This window comes from Nelumbo lutea, chromosome 5 (genome assembly GCF_056320005.1).
Source record: "Nelumbo lutea isolate HS-2025 chromosome 5, American lotus-T2T, whole genome shotgun sequence".
In the NCBI taxonomy this organism is placed as follows: domain Eukaryota; kingdom Viridiplantae; phylum Streptophyta; class Magnoliopsida; order Proteales; family Nelumbonaceae; genus Nelumbo; species Nelumbo lutea.
The window spans coordinates 2539881-2560201 of NC_142688.1; the positions used below are offsets into that span (position 1 = coordinate 2539881).

At 39.2% G+C, this 20321-nt stretch overlaps 1 protein-coding gene across 3 annotated transcripts; it reads left to right on the forward strand.

Annotated features, from left to right (window-relative positions):
* Positions 1 to 3063: 3063 nt before the first annotated feature.
* On the forward strand, positions 3064 to 19770 carry LOC148849813 (uncharacterized). 3 transcript variants are annotated; one of them, XM_088946819.1, is made up of 5 exons: positions 3064 to 3301; positions 8492 to 10322; positions 10671 to 10882; positions 15263 to 15486; positions 18037 to 19770. In XM_088946819.1, the coding sequence occupies exons 2-5, from the start codon at positions 9050 to 9052 to the stop codon at positions 18749 to 18751; spliced, it is 2424 nt and encodes an 807-aa protein (XP_088802945.1). In that variant the 5' UTR covers positions 3064 to 3301; positions 8492 to 9049; the 3' UTR covers positions 18752 to 19770. The 3 variants fall into 3 exon arrangements, with proteins under 3 accessions (XP_088802945.1, XP_088802944.1, XP_088802943.1); XM_088946818.1 differs by lacking the exon at positions 3064 to 3301 and adding an exon at positions 7925 to 8291; XM_088946817.1 differs by lacking the exon at positions 3064 to 3301 and having other exon boundaries at positions 7925 to 10322.
* Positions 19771 to 20321: the final 551 nt, after the last annotated feature.

Consider the following 20321-nt stretch of genomic DNA (forward strand, 5'->3'; position numbering starts at 1 on the left):
TGACTTCTCTACTCATATACCATTATTTTGGAATGAATGGGATAGTTAAAGATTTAAAAGTTGAGACAATATAATAGTTTTCATCCTGCTGTTTGTACCTTGTGGTTGTAGGGAGTGTCACTTTTGGGATCTAACAAACAAAACAAACCGGATGCATGATGGTGGGTGTTGTGCTGATAGTTATTAGTTTAATTAATGGCAAGTAGCCAGCCAGCCAGTACAATATATATTTTTGTAATTGTAATTAATGAAGTCCCTCCCCATTCCCCATTCCCCATGCATTGGTTTGTGTTGATTACTTTCACTCAGGATTCAGGAGGACTCAGGACTCCTCGTTTTCCATTTTTTGTTTGTTTTGCATGAATGTGTTCCAAGATATATATATACATCATGATGAACTGTGTAGAATCTGTAAAAAGCTTGTAGAGTTCACTTTGTCGTCTCTTATTTTATTACCCACTTCATTGTTCTAGATTGTTTCTTTTTCTTTCGTTTTTTTTTTTCCCTAAAACTGCTGATACAGCAGAGGTGGACCCTCCGATATGTATATAATTAGATGAACCACCTACTCATATTTTGTTTCAAACGCATTGGCACCAAGCACCTATTATATATTGTTTATTGTGGGGATGGAATTGAAAATGCGTGGTGATTTCTTAAAACTTTAAATAGGGCTAAGGCAGGCGAGGCCGGTGCCTGAGATTTGTATATATGCATGAATCAATGAAAACTCAAAAGTGTGGCTGGCTAATGTCCTCAGAGTAGATTAACCACCAAGTTATTCAAGTGGTTTTCTTCTTCTTTATAACTACCAAATAGTAGTGTAGGTAATTTCCATTAATGATTCCGACTAGGGAGTAAACCCTATTTGGATATTTTTAGCAAATCTTGTGTAATAATAGATGGCCGGCTAATGTCCCGCGTTCTTTAATTCCTTTTCTTTTTCTTCTTATACATGCATCTCGCATTATTCCTCGAATTGTTAACAAATGGTTATCTTCTTTCTTTGCTCACTTATTCACTTTGTCTTAATTATATTCAACAACTCCATTATTTTAATTAAAATAATAAAATATAGGTTATGCAAACCGTCGGATCAAGTAAACGGATTGGAGAATATTTTTTTCTAAAAGAACCAAAAGACATATTTTTATTCAACTCGATCAACTGCGTCTCGGAATACAATAAGCAACAAATTAAGTAGGGCAAATAGAACAAGAGAAGATATATAAAAGGCATAAGAAAACCAAAGTAGCCATCCGATGCGCTATTCCCTTTTATTTATCAAAACTCAAAAGCAAATGAAATGCCTAATATGGGGCGGGAGGGTTGAATGCGATGACACCAAATTCTCACATATGTCGTGTAAAATTACACCACATTGCCACATTGGACCCCACGGCGTCGAATATGGGAAAAGAGTGTGGTTGTACTATCAATTTATCAATTTTATCATACGTAAAAGGTTGCCAACTTAAGTTTGACATGGACATAAGGTGGGACTAATCCACCATCCTATTCACAAGCTTATTGACCATTGCCAATACAATGATGTCCAGATTTACTATTTCTATTATAATCGAATCCTAATTCCTACTACGCTGATGATCGTTGATATGAACGATTACTGCTTGTTAATGAAGATACTTCTGATTCAACCAGTGTGGCCCGCCCCTCAGTCCTCACGAGAGAATATGGATGGGGGGGGGCCACAATATGAAACATCAAATTTGATATGAACGATGCTTTTGTCATCATAGAAGGAGATTCGTCTCTTGTCATCTCTTGCCTAAAAGGAAAGGGAAATGTTTCTTGGAATTTGAAAGATACTATCTCAAGCTGCTTATGGAAGAGAGATCTATTCGGAGGAGATCTTCAATATCAACATGTCTACAGAGAAGCAAATCAGACGGCTGATTGATATTGGCTTGCTTAGGAAGCTCTTTCTTCTTCTTCTTCTTCTGTAGATTTTAGCATCTTATCTCTTCCCCCTTCCCTTCTTCTTATTTGTTATGCTGACTCTTGGGGACGTATTACCCCTCGTTGTGTGTAATACATTTTAATTTATTTAAAAAAAAAGAAATCACCCTTCACTCATGGAACTATCAAACGCTTCATGCAATTGCAATTGCAATTTGTAAAGCAACCAAGCACCCTTCCATTTTTAATTTCTTTTTCTTTTTCTTGAGTAAATCACATAAGCTTTATTGGCCTTAACCTCCCCTCTTCTTTTGAACTCCTCCTTAAACCTTCCATGACACTTTCTTTATAGACCCCTTTCATTAATATGGGCATAACAGATATTTTATGTCTAACGGAAGAAGGGATACACGAGTCCATTTGTCCTCAATAGTGTGAGAGGAGGTTCAAGGACAGGTCAAAGTTCAGAAAAAAGGTTTATTTGGGAGGGACATGGACTACTCAGTACTCACTGTAGGTAGAACTTCCCTAAACCACTCGTGGGGTTTGAATTTGAAAGTTCTAAATCAAAGGTCGGTGTTGAAGTTGAACAAAAAAGGACAACAGTATTGTTCACAGCACAACTTCTATTCTATTTTTTATTTTTTGCCATTTCTGTTTCTTTAAACATGCTGCGTCCAACGTAGCCATTAAAAACGACTCAGGGAGTCAGAGCTAATCAATATTGGCGCTTCTCATTCCTCAAATAAATGTAATGTATGAAAGCCACCCGTTTTACGCAACGGGTGGCTTTGATCTGGTGGTTAGTTGTTACTTTATTGTCTTGGGATTGGACGCATAACGAAGAGACAGTCAAATGGAAGATGGTGACATCTAAATATTCCATTGCTTTAAAGGAACGGAGCCCCATGTTTTTATTTTCCTTTATTTTAGGCTCCGTTTGGAATTTGGAAAGACGAAGAAGCAGAGCAACTACTATCACACCAGACCACAGGTCTTAATTTCATTAAACTGTCCATGATCTAACTTGACCAAGATGCCCTTTGCGTTTACCACTTTACCTCCCTCCCCCTTTGTCGAGTAGAGATAAATCACATCTCTGCCTCATAAATTGCACCCGATAGCACATCCAAACCGTGTAGTAGAAACATTTTCCAATGAAATTTGCATCAGCGTCCCACAGCCTGAGTTAGGCACCCAACAGAATCAAACGCCAACTAATGTCCTCCCGCAAGCGACTCCATGCGTGCGGCTCCAAAATTCACTCAAATCCCCCCATTCTTGCTTTCGACTCGTGCCCCTGTTCACTCTCCTTCATTGAGCTCGGAACCTAGGATTTCTCCGACAACGGTGATCCTTCCGACAGTCACACCGTCCGAAGGTAATGCCCCCGTCTCTCTCAATTGCAATGCTTGAGTAAAATATAGATAGGTATCTTGTACTTTGGAGGTAGTGACAAATAGCTACTTGAATTTTCAATTGCAATACTTGAGTATTCTTAACTTTCAAAAATAGATACTTGGGTCCATCCATTAGTATTCTTAACTTTCAAAAACACCCTTCTTGTGTATTTCTAAGATCATTTTTAGGTAATTAGATGTCTCCCCACGATGACATTCTCATATGGATAGCAAATAAAAGATTCAAAATTTCCAATGACGACCTTCACTAATGTTAGTTTTACTCTATAGAATGATCTAAAAAATACATGAAAATAGGTATTTTTTGACATTATATAGCATTTAACTGATGGAATACTAGCAGATGGACCCAAGTGTCTATTTTTAAGAATTCAGGGTATTCAAGTGTTGCAACTGAGGCCCCGGTCACTTTTTGGGAAATACTTACTTGGGTAAATGCATTTACCGATGTTCTTTTGTTTCCTATGTAAATAAGGCAATGATCATTTTAGCCATAAAAATTCATTATTAAAATTGAAATTTTTGTCCCATTCAAGTGTTGGCAAATTTCCCCGCAAGTGGGAAAGTTATTCACCTACTTAAGAGATGGGTAAGTGATACCTAGGAAAATAAACTTTCCTTGGTCCCCACATAAATTTGAAAAAAGAACATGAGTTTCTTGATCAACCAACTTCTCTCCTCTCAAAATCGAAAAAAAAGAGCACCCCTTGAAAGTTTAGGATTCCTATCTGTCACTACCCCCAATGTATAGGGTACCTATATGTAATTTGCACTATATTTTATTGGGTAAATTTCTTAAACTAACCAAATTATTTAGCTAATTGACAAATTATACCCTTATTGTTTAACTATTGTCCTGCACCACCCCCTACTGTTTCAAACAATTGACATCGTTGTTAAGTGCTAATGGAAAAATAAAATGTCAAATTCACCCTCCATTATTCTTTAAATTTTTAAAATAAAACACAAATTTAAGGAAGATATGAAGTGTTTCGTCTCCATCTCCACCTCCACCTCTGTCTCTGTCTCCATTTTTTTGTCTCTTGCATCTATCTTTGTTATCCGTCTCAGGATCTCTTCTTGTTGATTTATTGTCGCTACAATTTCAAATCTAAATCGATTTATCATTGCTGCAATGATTTGTGTTCGTTTCAGCAGTAGAGCCCAAATTTGTATGAACCCATTTGCATACATTATGGTTCTTATGACAGATATTGTCCCTCGTTGGTCTTCAAAAGAGAGTTGGGAGCAGAAGAGGCTAAGATAGACATAGACTTTTTGAGGAATAGTAGTGTTTGGAGTAGAAAATGGAATTTTTGGAAGAAAGAAAGAATGAGAAGAGAAAAGAAGGGGACAAATAGGTGAAGCTAAAGAGGATTGAAGCAAAAACATGGATGAGGATTGATGTGAAAGTAAAACCTACTAAATACTCCCAATTTAAGCGAGACTTTTTGTCATCAAAGACCGCCTTTCTCATCTCTCCTTTTTCTATCAATTAGTTGTTGCAATGCTTTTGAACTACTGTTGGCCCGGACGGTCGAACCATTCGGCCCGAAAACCATTCAAGCAACTAGTTCCGTTTCACTCCTGACCAGCTCTTAGATCAAAAACCGTTGACTTGGTCAGAAAACCACTAACCCAGACGATCAAATCGTCGATTTGTTTGACCCGGACAACGGTTCGCAGTTTGAGAAATTACAGATCTGAGACACAAATTCAGATCTGATATCTAGGAAGAAGAAGAAGAAGAAATTGTAGATCTCAAATCTAGACCTCAGAAGAAGATCTCATATCTAGATCTGAGAAAAAAATGAAAAATCAATCTCAGATTTGAGATCCGAGAACTCGTATGAGATCTGTCATCTGCGTTGTGTTACTGTCATCGTTGCCATCATCGCCGGTGAGCGTCAAATCATTCTCCTCCTCTTCCTTCTTCTTCTCTCCTTTCCTCTTTCTTTCCTTTCTTTTCTTTCTCTTCTTTTCCTTTTTTTTCCTTTCTCCTTTCTTTCTTTCCTTCTTCTCTTCTTTCTCAATTGATAAAATACTCTTCTTCACTCCTCCAGTCCTCCTTTCTTTGTTTCTCATGACTTAATACCATTTGGCCTTTCCTAATATGAACCATCTAAACCGTTTGACTCGAATGGTCGAACCGTTAACCCAGAAATCGGTAGCTAAAACGGTTCCATTTTTGGGTCAGCTTTTAAAACCTTGGGTTGTTGCAATAGAGGTGGCACTAGTAAGAGAGGTTAAGAAAGAAGACGATGACCCGCCTTTGTAGGAGTTAATATCAATGTTTCCAACCTCTTATCTCCAACAACCTTGGTTTCGTTCCTATAGTTATAGAAGATCACCCCCACATCCACCTCTATGATGCTAAAACTTACATTCTTTGAGCTCTCTCTCACACCAAGATCAAATCTACATACCTTGGTTGCATTCCTTCGTAGTGCTTTGGTCGTTTCAAATCTCCATACTTCGATCAAAATTTCCCAAAAACTTCAACTTTGTCAGCAACGATGCCATATGGATTAGTGCCTCCGTCATCATTGTCAACTATTCCCGATGAGGGCAGATTTGGCCCTCCAGTAAAATTGTAACACGTGGCACCTCGTGACAACTAGGCGACACCTAGGCAACAACTTACCAAGTTGGTGTCCCACCCGGGCAACGGCCTGCCGACCTAGCCGACTTGGATTAGCCCGGCACAAGGTCCGACCTGGCCGACCTAGCCGACCTGGATTAGCCTGGCATATGATCCGACCTGGCAGACCTAGCTGACATGGATTAGCCTGGCATATGATCCGACCTGGCCGACCTAGCCGACCTGGATTAGCTCGACACATGATCCGACCTAGCTGACCTGGATCAGCCTGGCACACGACCTGACCTGGCCAACCTAGCAACCCATAAGACATGCCCACCGATATCAAGGAGCTTGCCAAGGAGCTCGGTAGCTCACCAAAGAGCTCGCCACAAGCAGCTCGGCATAGCCCAAGGAGCTCGGCATAGCTCCCCCGGGCAGCTCGCCACTTGTAGGGTAGCTCAATACAGAAGAGCAGTTTGGCATATCGCAGGAAGATCTCTTGCCTGACAATCGTACCTGACAGATCTGGAGACCTGCACCCATGTCTCTCGTCAGGCGGCGCCTTGCTTGGCAGAGCCATACTCTGCAACAGTTGCTTGCACCCGCCGCCTCAGCTCTGACAGCGACGACTGCGGCAAAGAGACAGAGACGGTCACGCCTGATTTGACAGGACACCGCTATATAAGGACTCCAACCCCCAAAGGCAAGGGGAGAGAATGAAAGAATGGAGGTAATCCCTGCTCTCTAGCTCTCTCATTCCTCTAATATCATCTTCAAGCTCTCAACAATCAGAGCGCTAACTTTGGCATCGGAGAGTCCCCGTTGGGTAAATACCCCCGGGCCCCCTAGTTTAGTTCTCGCAGGTTCCTCAGCTCCCACCGCCTACAAAGAGGAGGAAAAGATGGAGTTCTCGCAGGTCCCTTAGCTCCTGCCACCTACAAAGGAGAGGAGATCACCTCATGCAGAGGGCAGTTGGGTTGCGCTACACCAGGGAGCTCCACCATCCTCTGAGTTACAGACCTCCTAAGAGCATGTCAAATGATGAATCCACCAAAGTAGCTCACCACCAAGGAGCTTAGCATAGCTCTCCCCTAGGCAATTCACTATAAAGGAGCTCGGCATAGCTCTCCCCCAAGCAGTTAGCCATTAGGGAGCTCATCACCACATAGCTCACCACTAGGGAGCTCGTCACCAGGTATCTCACCACCAGGGAGCTCGTCACCAAGTAGCTCATCACCAGGTAGTTCATCACCAGGTAGCTCACCACCAAGGAGTTCATCACCAAGTAGCTCGCCACCAAACAGTTCACCACCAGGGAGTTCTGTCATCCTCTCCTGGGAGCAGATCAAATGACGAGACACTTAACCAAAAAAAATTGATACATTACAAAAAATTAGTACGTGACTAGAAACGGTTACATTAATTCCCTTTCACTAGCTACGGGCTTTAGATATGGCAAATAATAAAAGGCATTGTCCACTATAAAAGAATAAATTAAGGATTTTTGAAAAATATAACAGTGGCGTAATATTACATGTAAACGGTGTATGATAGAATAATATTAATAATAAAGGAGGTTTTAGGCAATTATTAAAAATAATAAAGATGGACAAGATAATAATTAAAACACTAACGGTATAGTTAGTCAAGGTAATTTAAGGAATTTATTCTATTTTATTTAAATTTTGTTTGGTTGAGTATTTTACCGTTCAATCCACCTCTCAAATACTAACTCTATTGTACAGTTCAGGATAGGTGCATGGTGCCAAAAACCCCCTATTTATTTATTTATTTCTTCCGCGTGGTCCTATCTGCTGACTCATTTTCGTTTTCTTGATTGTCTATCAAACCGTCTTCCTCTGGGTAAAAAGGCGGCTCACATGCGTGAATTAATTAGAGGACTGCAGAGTCTTTGTATCCGTTTGCGCTTATTGTAGCTTTTGACTTAATTTGTACTACTCTACTCGTCTGATTGGTTGCATGGGCCAAATATATGATGAGAATGTATGGTGCTGATGATGATAATATTAACGTGTTATATCATATATATATATAAATATACTCATAACTTAATTCTCTCTCTCATCATTTTATATTTACAAGTATTATCATTTTATATTTACTAAAATATAAAAGGATAACCAAAATTTGTGCTGCCGCGACGACGACGATGATGAATGACGATGGCATTCAAGTATGCAAGTATGCAATTGCAAGCAACGCGATAGCGGATATAGGCGCTTCGTTTGGGTCATCGTCGTATTCATCCCGATTCCTGCATGAGCATCACCAATTCTTCATTGAGAACTTCCATTCCCAAGCAAACTCCATAAAGCGTCGTTGCAGCAACAGGCGTCAGTCTACAAGTTACCCTCTCCCCCTAATATAATACCATCTTGATGTTTGATTCTTCTTACAAAACCTCAATCTCTCTCTCTCTCTCTCGTTGAAATTTGAATATCCCCTTAATTCTTCTTACAAAAAAAGGTTACATATGATAAGGATAATAGTGTGTGTTATAAGAATAACTAATAAGTTAGTGTAGTGTTGCATCTCCTCCCTACAGGCTAGAGGCTACAGAGTACAGACAGACGGACTACACCAGTCAAGTATCTAATGGATGGATGGGAGTGGAGTGGAGGAATGAGGATCGCAACAAAACCGCAAAAAAGTGTTAAACTTAAAAAGCAGTCCTAAAAGCAAATAAAAATCTTAAAATCAACAACCATGTACAGTAAGTACTTCCTATATTTCTCTTTCTCTCTGCTGCAACCCGACGACAGACTCCGCGCTGGCAAGATTCCTCCCCCCTCCCCTCTCTCTCTCTCTCCTCTTTCTTTCCCACTTCCCACTCCTCCTTACTCTTTCCCTTATCTCTCCAAACCCTAAAATTTCTAGAGTTCACCCTCACCTATGACATCTCAATTCTCAAATGCTCGTCTTTCTAATTTTTTCAGGGGGATTGGAGAGGGACTGATACTTATGTAGAATCTCTCTCTGTCCTTCTCAGTCTTACCCAGAATTTTATTCCCTCCCTCTCTATCTCTTCTTTCTTCTTCTTCTTCTTCTTCTTCTTCTTTTAATTTTCCTTCTATTTGTTCTGTTCCAATCACACGGTCAGGATATGGGCTGCACCAGCTCGAAGCTCGACGACCTCCCGGCAGTCGCTCTCTGTCGCGAGCGCTGCCAGTTCCTCGACGAAGCAATCCGGCAACGTTACGCCCTCGCCGATGCCCACGTCGCCTACATCCACTCCCTCAGAGCAATTTCCCTCTCCTTAGACGGTCTCTTCCATCATGATCTCGACACATCTGCCGCGGCTCCCCCTTCCCCAGTGCTTCCTCTCCCCACCCAACGGAAGGGTGACCCCGTCGTCCCTGCCCCCGAGCCTTTTACTCCTCCCCCTCCCACTGCCGCTGCCGTAATTAATCATTCCCACTCCAATTCAGGATCCCATATTCATTTCCACTCGGATTCCGACGACGACGACACCGACTCCGGATCTCTTCATCACTCCGGCGGTTCTTCTCCTTTGCACGATTATAACAACCATCCACTTGATCATGAGATGCTCCCTCCTCTTTCTGGTGGCGGATATACCACCATGAATTTCATGAAGAATCGAGCCACACCCTCCATCTCTTACGAGCAACGGCCGATGAGCCCCGAGACCGTACATATGGGCGAATCCTCTTTTTACTACCCTTATCCTTACCCTAACACTACTCCTTATTCATACTATCCTTATCCCCTCAACAACTATGGCGCTGGGACCAACGGTTTGTTCGGTTCCTCCTCTCCGCCGCCACCGCCCGCTGCGGCTCCGTCCTCCCCCTCTTCTTCCCAAGCTCCTCCGCCTCCTCCCCCGCCACCGACGAACTCGACCTGGGATTTCTTGAATCCTTTCGAAACTATTGATTACTTCCATCCTTATACCCCTAGCCGTGACTCCAGAGAAGTGAGGGAGGAGGAAGGGATTCCTGATTTGGAAGACGAGGAGTACGAAATTATAAAAGAAGTTCATGCAGATCAGAAATTTGTGGATGTCAGTGACTCTGCGAATTATTCGAAGAAAGTCACTAATGATGATGATGATAAGGGTAAAGATAAGGAGGCATCTCTCTCCCAGACTAGGCCCAGTGCGTCGGAGGAGAAGGAGGGGGTGGAATATGAGGTTCGTATGGTGGACAAGAATGTAGTTGCTAACGAGGAACGTGTCGAGGATCGGATGAACAATGTGGCTGCATTTAAGGTCCGGCCTGGCTCGCAAGCTGCACCTGATGTTATGACATTAATTAAAGTTGAATTAGAGAGAGCTTCCGAGTCGGGCAATGACGTTTCCAAGATGCTCGAGGCTGGAAAGATTCCGTATCACAGGAAAAATGCTGTTTATCAAGGTATTTACGTCTCGCCAACTTCTCTTCTTTTTGTGTTGTGTTATCTTCTGATCATAACTTTCATATTTACCACTTAAGACTTGGGAGGATGACAATAGACCAGATATTGTTTAAGCCCGGTTTGATTTTGGATTCCCATTTCTTCTTTAACAATGCTTGAAAATCCGACCTTTTTTAAGACTCTCTTTGATCTACCACAGCTTTGGGACTAGTTCTTAACTTTTGGTGGATATGGACCATACACAGGCTCTTTGCTTGATGGACAATAATGATACAAGTAGATAATAATTGAATTATGTTGTTAAGGTTGTTTTAAATTTCGGACTTACAAGTTCCCCCGTGCAACAGTGTCCTCCAGAATGTTGCATGTTATAACTCCATCTTTGACAGTAGTATCCTCACAACCTTCTACTTCCAAAAGTGGTGAGTCCTCTTCCTCTAAGAAGGCTGGTCCTGTTCACTTGGAGTTCGAAGAAGATCTGGGAATGAGTTCGGGAAATCTTTCTTCTACCTTGAAGAAGCTATACATGTGGGAGAAGAAACTGTATGATGAAGTTAAGGTATGGTTAGTTATGTTTTGATAATTCTTCTTTTTTTTTTTTTCCTTTTTTCTTGGGTGGGGGGGAGGGTGGGTGGGGAAGGGGTTCACTAAGCAGTGAATGCCAATTGCTTTGCATTTACCTCTTTCTTCTGTCGTTGTTGTAGCTTATCCGATTTCTCTTGATTGCTGTGAAATTTGAAGTTAGTTCACAACATATGATTCATAAATTTTCTAAACCCTAATCACTGCCTTTGCCCTTCCATATTGCTGAACTGGAGAGAGATTCGAACCTAATCTAATAAATGTTGTGATGTGCCCATAGCATTTACCTCTTTCTTCTGTCATTGTTGTAGCTTATCCGATTTCTCTTGATTGCTGTGAAATTTGAAGTTAGTTCACAACATATGATTCATAAATTTTCTAAACCCTAATCACTGCCTTTGCCCTTCCATATTGCTGAACTGGAGAGAGATTCGAACCTAATCTAATAAATGTTGTGATGTGCCCATAGCATTTTAGGAAATTCTTATTTTATCTAATTGTATCTCAAGGAAGCTTTTGAAGAGTCTGTTTTTGGAAGGTATGTTGTACTCTTAGGAGCTCTTTATCTTGATCTTCTTCTCAAGTTGGGCTTCAAGGATATGAAATGGAGCTGTTAATGCCTTCATGGTAGTCCTGTTCTATAAATGTGCAAGGAAATGTTTTGTGTAGCTCTAGTACTGGATCCTTCTGGCTTGAAACATTGATTTTGTTATATTATGGAACAAATTGAAGATTGAAACATAATGACTTTTCACTGTGTTGGGAAAAATGTATCTACACTTTTGCCCACACTTAATACAATACCAGTATTATCAAAGCATCAACTACTAGCCAGTTGAGAGCTAGACCTACTACTACCTAACTAGTTGGTCGATACTCATGATGTAGTCTCCAGGAACAACTAAGCATCAACTCTGTCGCCTATTTGATTAATGACTAGTGAACAACAAAGTTATTTAGCTTTGATTTCTATATCTCCACAGCAATGCAATATCCTATAAATTATTAAAAAATATAGAATATGTTTTTATTTTATTACATTCGTGCTGTTACTTTAAACATTTATAATGGAAAATGATTGGCTGATGGTATATAAAATACAAAAAAAAAAGATAAAATAAAATAAGGCAGAGGAGGAGTGCTCTTAACTTCTTTCCCAATAAATGTTTTCATGTTACAGCGTTGCCTCAAACAAAAGGCACACTGTATGGTCACGGTTGCACACTTTCTTTTGAAAATAAAGGCTATAATTTCGATATTCAGTCTAACGTTTTTATGTTTGCAAAATAATGAGTATGAACTGGAATTAGGGCAGGTTGGGCAAAATGTTGGGGTGCATCCAAAATCTTACGTGATAGGAAAATTCTATAAAACGTTGAAAGGCGGACTATGCTGTATGGTGCAGAATGCTGGGCAGTCAAGAAACAACATATCCAAAAAAAAAAAAGAGAGTATGGAAGAAATGCAAATGCTGAGATGGATGGGTGGAAATGCTAGAAAGGATAGGGTCAGAAATGAAATCTTTTGAAAGAACCTAGGAGTAGCTGTAATATGTGATAAAATGACATGAAGTAGACAAAGATGGTTTGGTCATGTGCATAGAAGACCTTTGGCAGCACCCATAAGAAGATAGATATGTTACAAGTTGAAGGAGCTAGAAGGGATATGGGTAGAGCAAAAAGGACATGGGTTGAAGTGAGGGGTGCAATTGAGCCAAGTTGAGCCAAGCCAGAATACTAAATGTCTCGGCTCAGTTTGACTAAAATACTATTAGACACGAGTTCGGATGGAAAGTTTGAAAATGAATATATTTTTATATTACATATAATAGTTTCTATAATACATAGTATATTATTATATTATATATAGAATATAAAAATATATTTTCATTTTATATTTATTTATTTATATTTATATTCTATAATATATGTATGCATATGTTAATCGAGCCAAGCCTGCAAGATTTTGGGCCGAACTTGAGTTCGAATAACTAATCGAGCTTACCTTGAGATTCGAACTCGATTAGAATCAAACCCAAATTGAGACTAATCGAACTCAAACCTGAACTATTCGATTAGATCTCAGTTTGATTGCAGCCCTAGTTGAAGTAGTAAGAAATGATTTAAGCATTAATAATTAAACAATGGATATGGCATTAATTAGTTGTAGCCGGCCCCATGTAGTTGGGATAAGGCTTGGGTGAAAATAATGACTATGAACTATGTCCAATGTTGTTTCTCTATCAAGTTTCAAATAGTTGTAGTCTACATTAACTTATTTATGAGATTGCATCAATCTCTAAAATTTAGAGCATATATTTTTTGTCAATTAGTCAGCGCTTAGGCACCAATTAGGCATTTCATTAATCAGAGGGGCAAGAATGATAGTCATCACTTCACTGCATTGATAACACTGTACATACATGTTACCTTTTCTAAATGATAAGGACTAATGAACTTCTGTTTTTCACTATATCATAGCTTGTTGAAAAAGAGATGATTAGTACATGTCACTGGGGGATTATGGTGCCACAACAGCCATTTTTGTCAATCATTAACTTGTTATGCAGGAAGTATGTGCTTTTCATGCATTCTTTGTCTTTCTCTTTTATACCTATGAATGAATTTCCTGTGGATCTCCTTTCTTGATCTTCATCTCCCTCACTGTCATGTAACTACAGCTTTTGAAGATGGCAAATGATGAACTTCACATGTAATATTGCCTTGGAGACTCTAATTGTGATAATGTTGTCTATCCGGGAGCTAGAGCAACTGGGAGGCTTTGGTGGCATCTTCTTTGGGAAAGAAAATAGATCCCAATTTTGAAATACTACTAAACAACTATTAAGGTCATCCCAATATAGCAAACTGAAGGTCTTCCCAAGAGCAATAACACATTCAACCTTTAGATGTACTTCTAAACACTTTCTATGACATTTATTTCATCATGGGAGCTTAATGTTTGGACTCATACATTACATTATGGAATATGTGGAGCCCATTTTGTTGCTATAAAGGACCCTGGTTCAAGGAGTTACAAAAGATCTGAAAAATGGGCAGATCAAAGGAAATGCCCCAAGGATGAGGATCATATGCATGGGTTGGTGGTGGTCCTCAAATTATTTCATGGAGTCCAGTCAATGGATGTCTGGCCGGTGCAATCCAGGCCCTGAATCTTTATTGACCAGTGACTGTCAATTCTGACTGTCCAAAAGAGTGATATAAGATGTTGCATGAGAATTGTCCTTGCTTTTGTGTTAAATGCTATCACAATAGAAATAGTTAGGGTGGTGCATTGGGTTAAATCTTTCAATGTCTTCACACCATTCTCAATTATGGACATCATAAGAAATGGGAGGAAGTGGTCAAGTGGCCAAGTGGGCAGTTCTTCATCCAAGAAATGTTTGATTCAGAGGATTTGGACATCATAGTAAAGGGGTTTTTTAAAGCTCAATTTTAATGGTGGTAGCAATTTTGGGAACCTGGGGCCATCGGGGGTGGTGTGGTGGGGGTTTAGACTTTAGGGGCAAAGAGGGTCATTTAGTTGCATTGTTCTCAGGCCCAATTGGAGAGGGAAACTTTTTAAGAGCAGAGCTCATGGCCGTGATTAGGGTGTGCAGAGGGCAAATGAAATGAATTTGGGTAAATTAATTATAGAAGGTGATTTAATAATATATATAGAAATTGATTCCAAGGTTGTGACTGGATATCTGCTGAATAGGAAGAGTGTTCTGTTGTCCTATAGAAACAAATTCAAGAGGTTCAAGTGGCTAACTAGAAACATTCTAGTGAAAATTCAATGGGTACCAAGACCAGCTAATGGCATGGCTGATGCATTAGCTAAACAAGGGGTTAATAGAGATCAGATGTTTTGGGCTCAGTTGTAAAGTGAAGTATATGGAGAGAGATAGTAGCAGCAATGCTCTCTACAAAATATATGTTAACTGTGTACATTACTCTTGTTTGCAATTAATAAAGCATTTGTTAATTATGACAGGAAAATCATCTCTTAATATTGTATGCAGATTTTCTCATGTAGTTAGACATTGACCTTGAGCTGCATATCTTGTGATATCTTTCAAGGTCATCCTGTCTTGCATTTAGTTTTGAATAGGACACTAATTTTGAATCAAGTTCTGTAGTTTCATTACTTGCCTATTGCTGTTCCTTTATACAAGAGTGTGTATTGTTTAGAATTCTTGAAAGGCAATTTCTTTGGCAATGATACTTCATTTCTTTAAGTTTGTGACAAAGCAGTATTTTTGAAGTATGTACTTTTTACACTAGCCTACTACTCTTGTTCTGTACATAGGTGTTTAGTGTTCTTGAAAAGCTTTTTTTTTTTTTTTTTTCGGTAGGAGGAGGAAAAGTTGCGACTAGTTCATGACAGGAAATGCCGGCGGCTGAAGCGTTTGGATGAAAAGGGTGCTGAGTCTCATAAAGTTGACTCTACTAGAACTATAGTCAAGAATTTGTCCACAAAAATTAAAATTGCAATTCAGTTTGTCGACAAGATATCAGAGAAGATAAATAAATCAAGGGATGAAGAGTTATGGCCACAGATCAATGAATTGATTCAGGGGTATGTGATTCTTCTGGTGACAGATCATACATTAGCCTGATTCCTCTCCCCCGTTTTTTCTTTTCCAGCCCTTTATATGCTGGCGTACAACTGGATGTTATGCATTGTATTTGATTATCCTGATTGGTTGTGACATTTCTAATACATCCTACTATCTTAATTATGTATTCTCCTCGAATATAGTTATTAGGAATGACTTTGTGAGTTTTCAAACCAAAAGGCATCTGTTTCTGTTTTCTGAGATATTTCCTAATGAATTATGTTTGGTTTTTGTTTCTGTCATTCTCATTTTTATTGTTTAAATCACCATATCTCCAATTTCTTGAAGTCAAACCGTATTGCAAGTGGAACAAAAGTACAATACACAACTATGTAAGAATTATATTCTTGCATCTCTAGATTCTGACTATGCTTTCCCGGGAATTGAATCTTGTATCTTTAATAATTTACTTTTAGCTAGCTATCTCTTCACTTTGGTATATTGAATGTGTGCAATGCGGATATGCAGCATTCTGGAACTTATTTTGATAGAGAACTGTGATAGAGATCTTGTTGACTTAAATGGATTTTCTTTTCTTTTCTTTTCTTTTCTTTTCTTTTTTCACTTTATTCATTGTGGTGTAAGTGGAGATAACGTCTTTTATATGATCTTATAAGTTCTAATGTGCTTTCCAAATATCAACCAAAACTAACAGGTCTTGAGTTTGACAAATTATCAATGAAAGATGTGCTTTGTTCATTCTGATGTGCTTTATCAAGTTTATAGATGATTACCAATGAAAGATGGTTGCTGGCCCCTATTGGAACCTAGGGAATTACCCTAGGATCCATGGTTTTATGTAAAAAAAATCCATCACCTAGGATGCCTAGGCACCCGTCTAGGTGATAAGGTGCCCCCCTATTGCATAGCTTCGCCTTGGCACCTTGTAAACTATGATCATATCTCTGATTCTGTTTTTGACAAGATAGTTGCAAAAGGATTAAGTTAGAAGGGCCTTAACTAGTGTTGCATGGGCTCTCCTAAGTGGACAATGTATTGTGCTGGACACACATCCAAGTCTGACAAACCACAAATTCTTCAGGCACTTCTACATTACATTTCCTTTTTATATCCTAGTTTATTTGACACAAATGAACAGCTAATGACAAAGATGAACCCATTTTTTATAGGTATATGATGTTAAAATTCAAAAAAAAAAAATATGAATTATTTGAGTAGTATATACTTTTCCATAGACGTGTCTGCTAGCCCATGTTTTCTCATCTTGCCAAGTCAGACTCTTGGACATTCTGGCTTCAATGTCCATGTCCATTGCTACACTGGCCATTACCTAATTTTATCTTTGCAATCCAGTGTTTTTAGGATGAGGGGTAGAGTGGATATGGGACCTCAATTCTGTCATTTTCTGCACAAAGTGGCTGCTCTTAGACTGAAACCTGCATGCCATGCTTGTTTCAACCAGCTGAGGTTGGTTACAAAAGCAGAAGTGAAGTTGTGAGAATGTCAAATATAGAATATCTTGGACTTGAGTATCTTTGGAATATATTGTATTATACATGCTAAATTTATATAAAGTATATGGCATCACAAGTTCAAGAATATAGCACAAACTGTTATATGTTTCATCTTTATGCTGTTCTAAGCATTGCAAGTCATGCACCTTAGTGTTTCTCTGGCTATCAAGCACTAAATGGTCAAAGTGCATCTTTGAGTGTTGAGGGAAAAAGAAGAGTTGTTTAAGTGGGTTTATTATGTTACATGATGATGTATGTATTTACATACTTGAAAGAAATGGTGAAAAAGTTGGACAGAACCTCTTCTCTGGCTATAATGACTGTCAACCCAGCATACATCATTCTTAGCCTTTTTGTGTTTTCCTTTTGATTGCAGTAAATGGAATGGCAGGTTTCTGGTAGAGAGATAGATGAATGTAATTTGTATCAGTTTCTAGGGTGACCCAGATTGCAGGCCAGTTGTACAGGGAACCAGATTATGGATTGGGGATTACAAATCCACATTCTCTAATTTTCAAGTTGCAAATTAGAGGTACTCTCCCACTCGGATTGTAAACAATCTGAGTGCAAGAGTGCCACCTAAGTCTAGAAGATTAGGGCACTAAGACCATTCCACTCAATCAAGAGCCTTGTCCTTAGTTTATTATGAGTCGATATTTTTTCTAGGTACTTGGTCTAGTTTCTTTTGGCCCCTGCCTTCCTCATAGAAACCTTGACTTGCCTGAACTGCGTGTTATTTCACACAAGTGCAGATAAACAATAGATGATATATTTTATTTCTTCACATTCTTTGGGTTTTTTTTTATATATATATAATGAAGTGTTAATTTCTTTTCTAATTGTTGCTTTTGACACTCTAGAATCAAACCTTTCTTTCATTCCCTTTCGTTATGGTTGTGGTAGTGAGGAGTTTCCAGGTCCTCCTGATATTGAAAATTAACATTATATTAGTTTTCTTTCTTTGATTACCATTATCCTAGAACTTTTCACTGATATGGGTGTGCCTAATATATTATTCATTTATATGCCTATCAGGTTTTTTAGAATGTGGAAAGTTATGCTTGAGTGCCATCGGAATCAATGTCAGGCCATAGCAGAGGCTAAAAATTTAGATGCTATTGCATCCAACAGAAAGCTTAGCTCTGCTCATCTTGCAGCCACAGTGCAGTTCCAACAAGAGCTTCTAAACTGGATTTCAAATTTTTCCAGGTGGATCAGTGCACAGAAGGGTTTTGTTAATTCCTTGAATGGTTGGCTCCTGAAATGCCTTTTCTATGAACCGGAAGTGACCCCTGATGGAATAGTTCCATTTTCTCCTGGTAGAATCGGTGCACCCCCTGTTTTTGGAATTTGTTATCAGTGGTCTCAAGCTTTGGAGAGAATCTCAGAGAGGGAGGTGATTGAAGCCATGTGTACTTTTGCCATGGGTGTTAGGCACAATATAGACCAGTGCCAGAGGACAATAGCACACAGGGATGTTGAGGGGAGAGTCAAGACCTTGGATAGAGAAGAACAGAAAATACAGAAGGTGATTCAGGCACTTGACAAGAAGATGGTTCTGGTTTCTGAACAGGGCAGTGGCAACATTGTACATCAGAGTGACATGACAAATGGTAATCTTCAGTTTGGTCTGAAAAAAATTTTTGCTGCCATGGAGAAGTTCACAGAAGATTCCTTGCAAGTATATGATGGGCTCCATGTGCGTAGTGAAGAAGATAGGCTTGCACGAGAGAATGCAAAAGTTCCATAGAAATAAATACACCGAATGGAGTAATGATTACTGCTTCTGCAGTTGCTAACTGTTTCTGTGGTCTTTTTGTTTGATTCTCTCCAATGAGTATCACAGGTTTTTGAAGCTTGGGATTTTTTTAGCTGGAACAAGAGCTGGGTCCACGTGTTTCAGTAAAAATGTCACAATCCCCTTCCTGAAGAAATTTTGTATCCATCTTCAGGTTGGTTGAACCTCTGATTGGTTGAGGTGGGTTTGAGATCTCAAAGGTCTGAATTGTTGATCTTTCGTCTAGCTCACATTCAATCTTTGAGTAAGCCATGTATTCCTGCAGTGCCGGTCATCTATCAACGGTTTTGGAGCAGAGGTGGATTTGGCTCAAGAATATGGTGGATTATGAATTTCAGCAGGCTCTTAAGGATTCAAAATTTGCCAAGTTATCACAGGGACTGAATGGTTTCCCTCCAATGCCTGCCATTCGGCCTTCGGTTCTAGCAAGCGTTTGAAATGTGAAGGTGCGAAGTATCTTGATTAGGAGCCAATTGGTGCTGAGAATATCTTTTTTGTCAAACCATTCCACCCAACTTTCCAGTTACAATACTGTCATGATTTGCGGTACATGAAGGGATCAAGTATTGGTAAATGCTCCCCTTGGCCTCCAATGGTCTGTTCAATGGGTTTGATGACAGATCTTTGCAGTCCAGTTGAGAACTAGTGATTCATTTCATTCTCTAATATACAAAGTGGTCATTGAACAAGTTTTCTGGACTCGATGAAGGGATCTACGTTTTCCTGCTTCGGGACTACTTAATTTGACTGAAGTCTGTTGGCTACTGCCCCGATGTAGACTTGTATATGAATACAACTTTCTTGAATTTATTTTAGTTATTGTACAGAAAATTCTCAGAAATGAAGTATTTCTAGAGCCATTTGTCAATTGGAGATGATTAACTGAATCAGGCTTTCTTGGCAATTAACTAAATTGGTTGTATTGCCAAAAATGGGCCAAATTGGTTATACGAGCAGGCAAGTTTCTGACAGTCCCTTCATTTGTCTAATTTAGTAGTGTAATTGTATACTCTTTTATATTTTTACCCTTGGAAGAAATGGTACATCAAAAACCATCTTTTTTATATGACAAGCCATTTGCTTGTTACCTCTCTGGTCCACCGTTATTATACATAACTTGATTTTTAATTGGGTTAATTACTTATATATATCATGTACATTTAATATACTAACCTTACAAGATGTCTCCATATAACACTGTTAAAGAAAACGTTTAGGGTTATTTGATATGGCCCTTAATTTTTTATAACATCATTTTTACCCTTCATTTTTTGTCCTTTTATGGAAGAACAAAAGAGGCAGCAGCTCCCTGTTGGTTTGGAAATGGTGGCTTCCATTTTAGGGACGGTGTCAGCAGCTCCTGGCGGAACAACCAAAGGGGAATCTGTGATGGGAATCTGGAATCTGCGTTTGGGTTTTTAATATCACTTGCAAACTCGGTCACTGAATGGAAGGTTTTCGGAAACACTAAATGATCTCAGATGTTTTGCCTGTGAAAAAAGTGGAAGAAAAGAAAACAAAA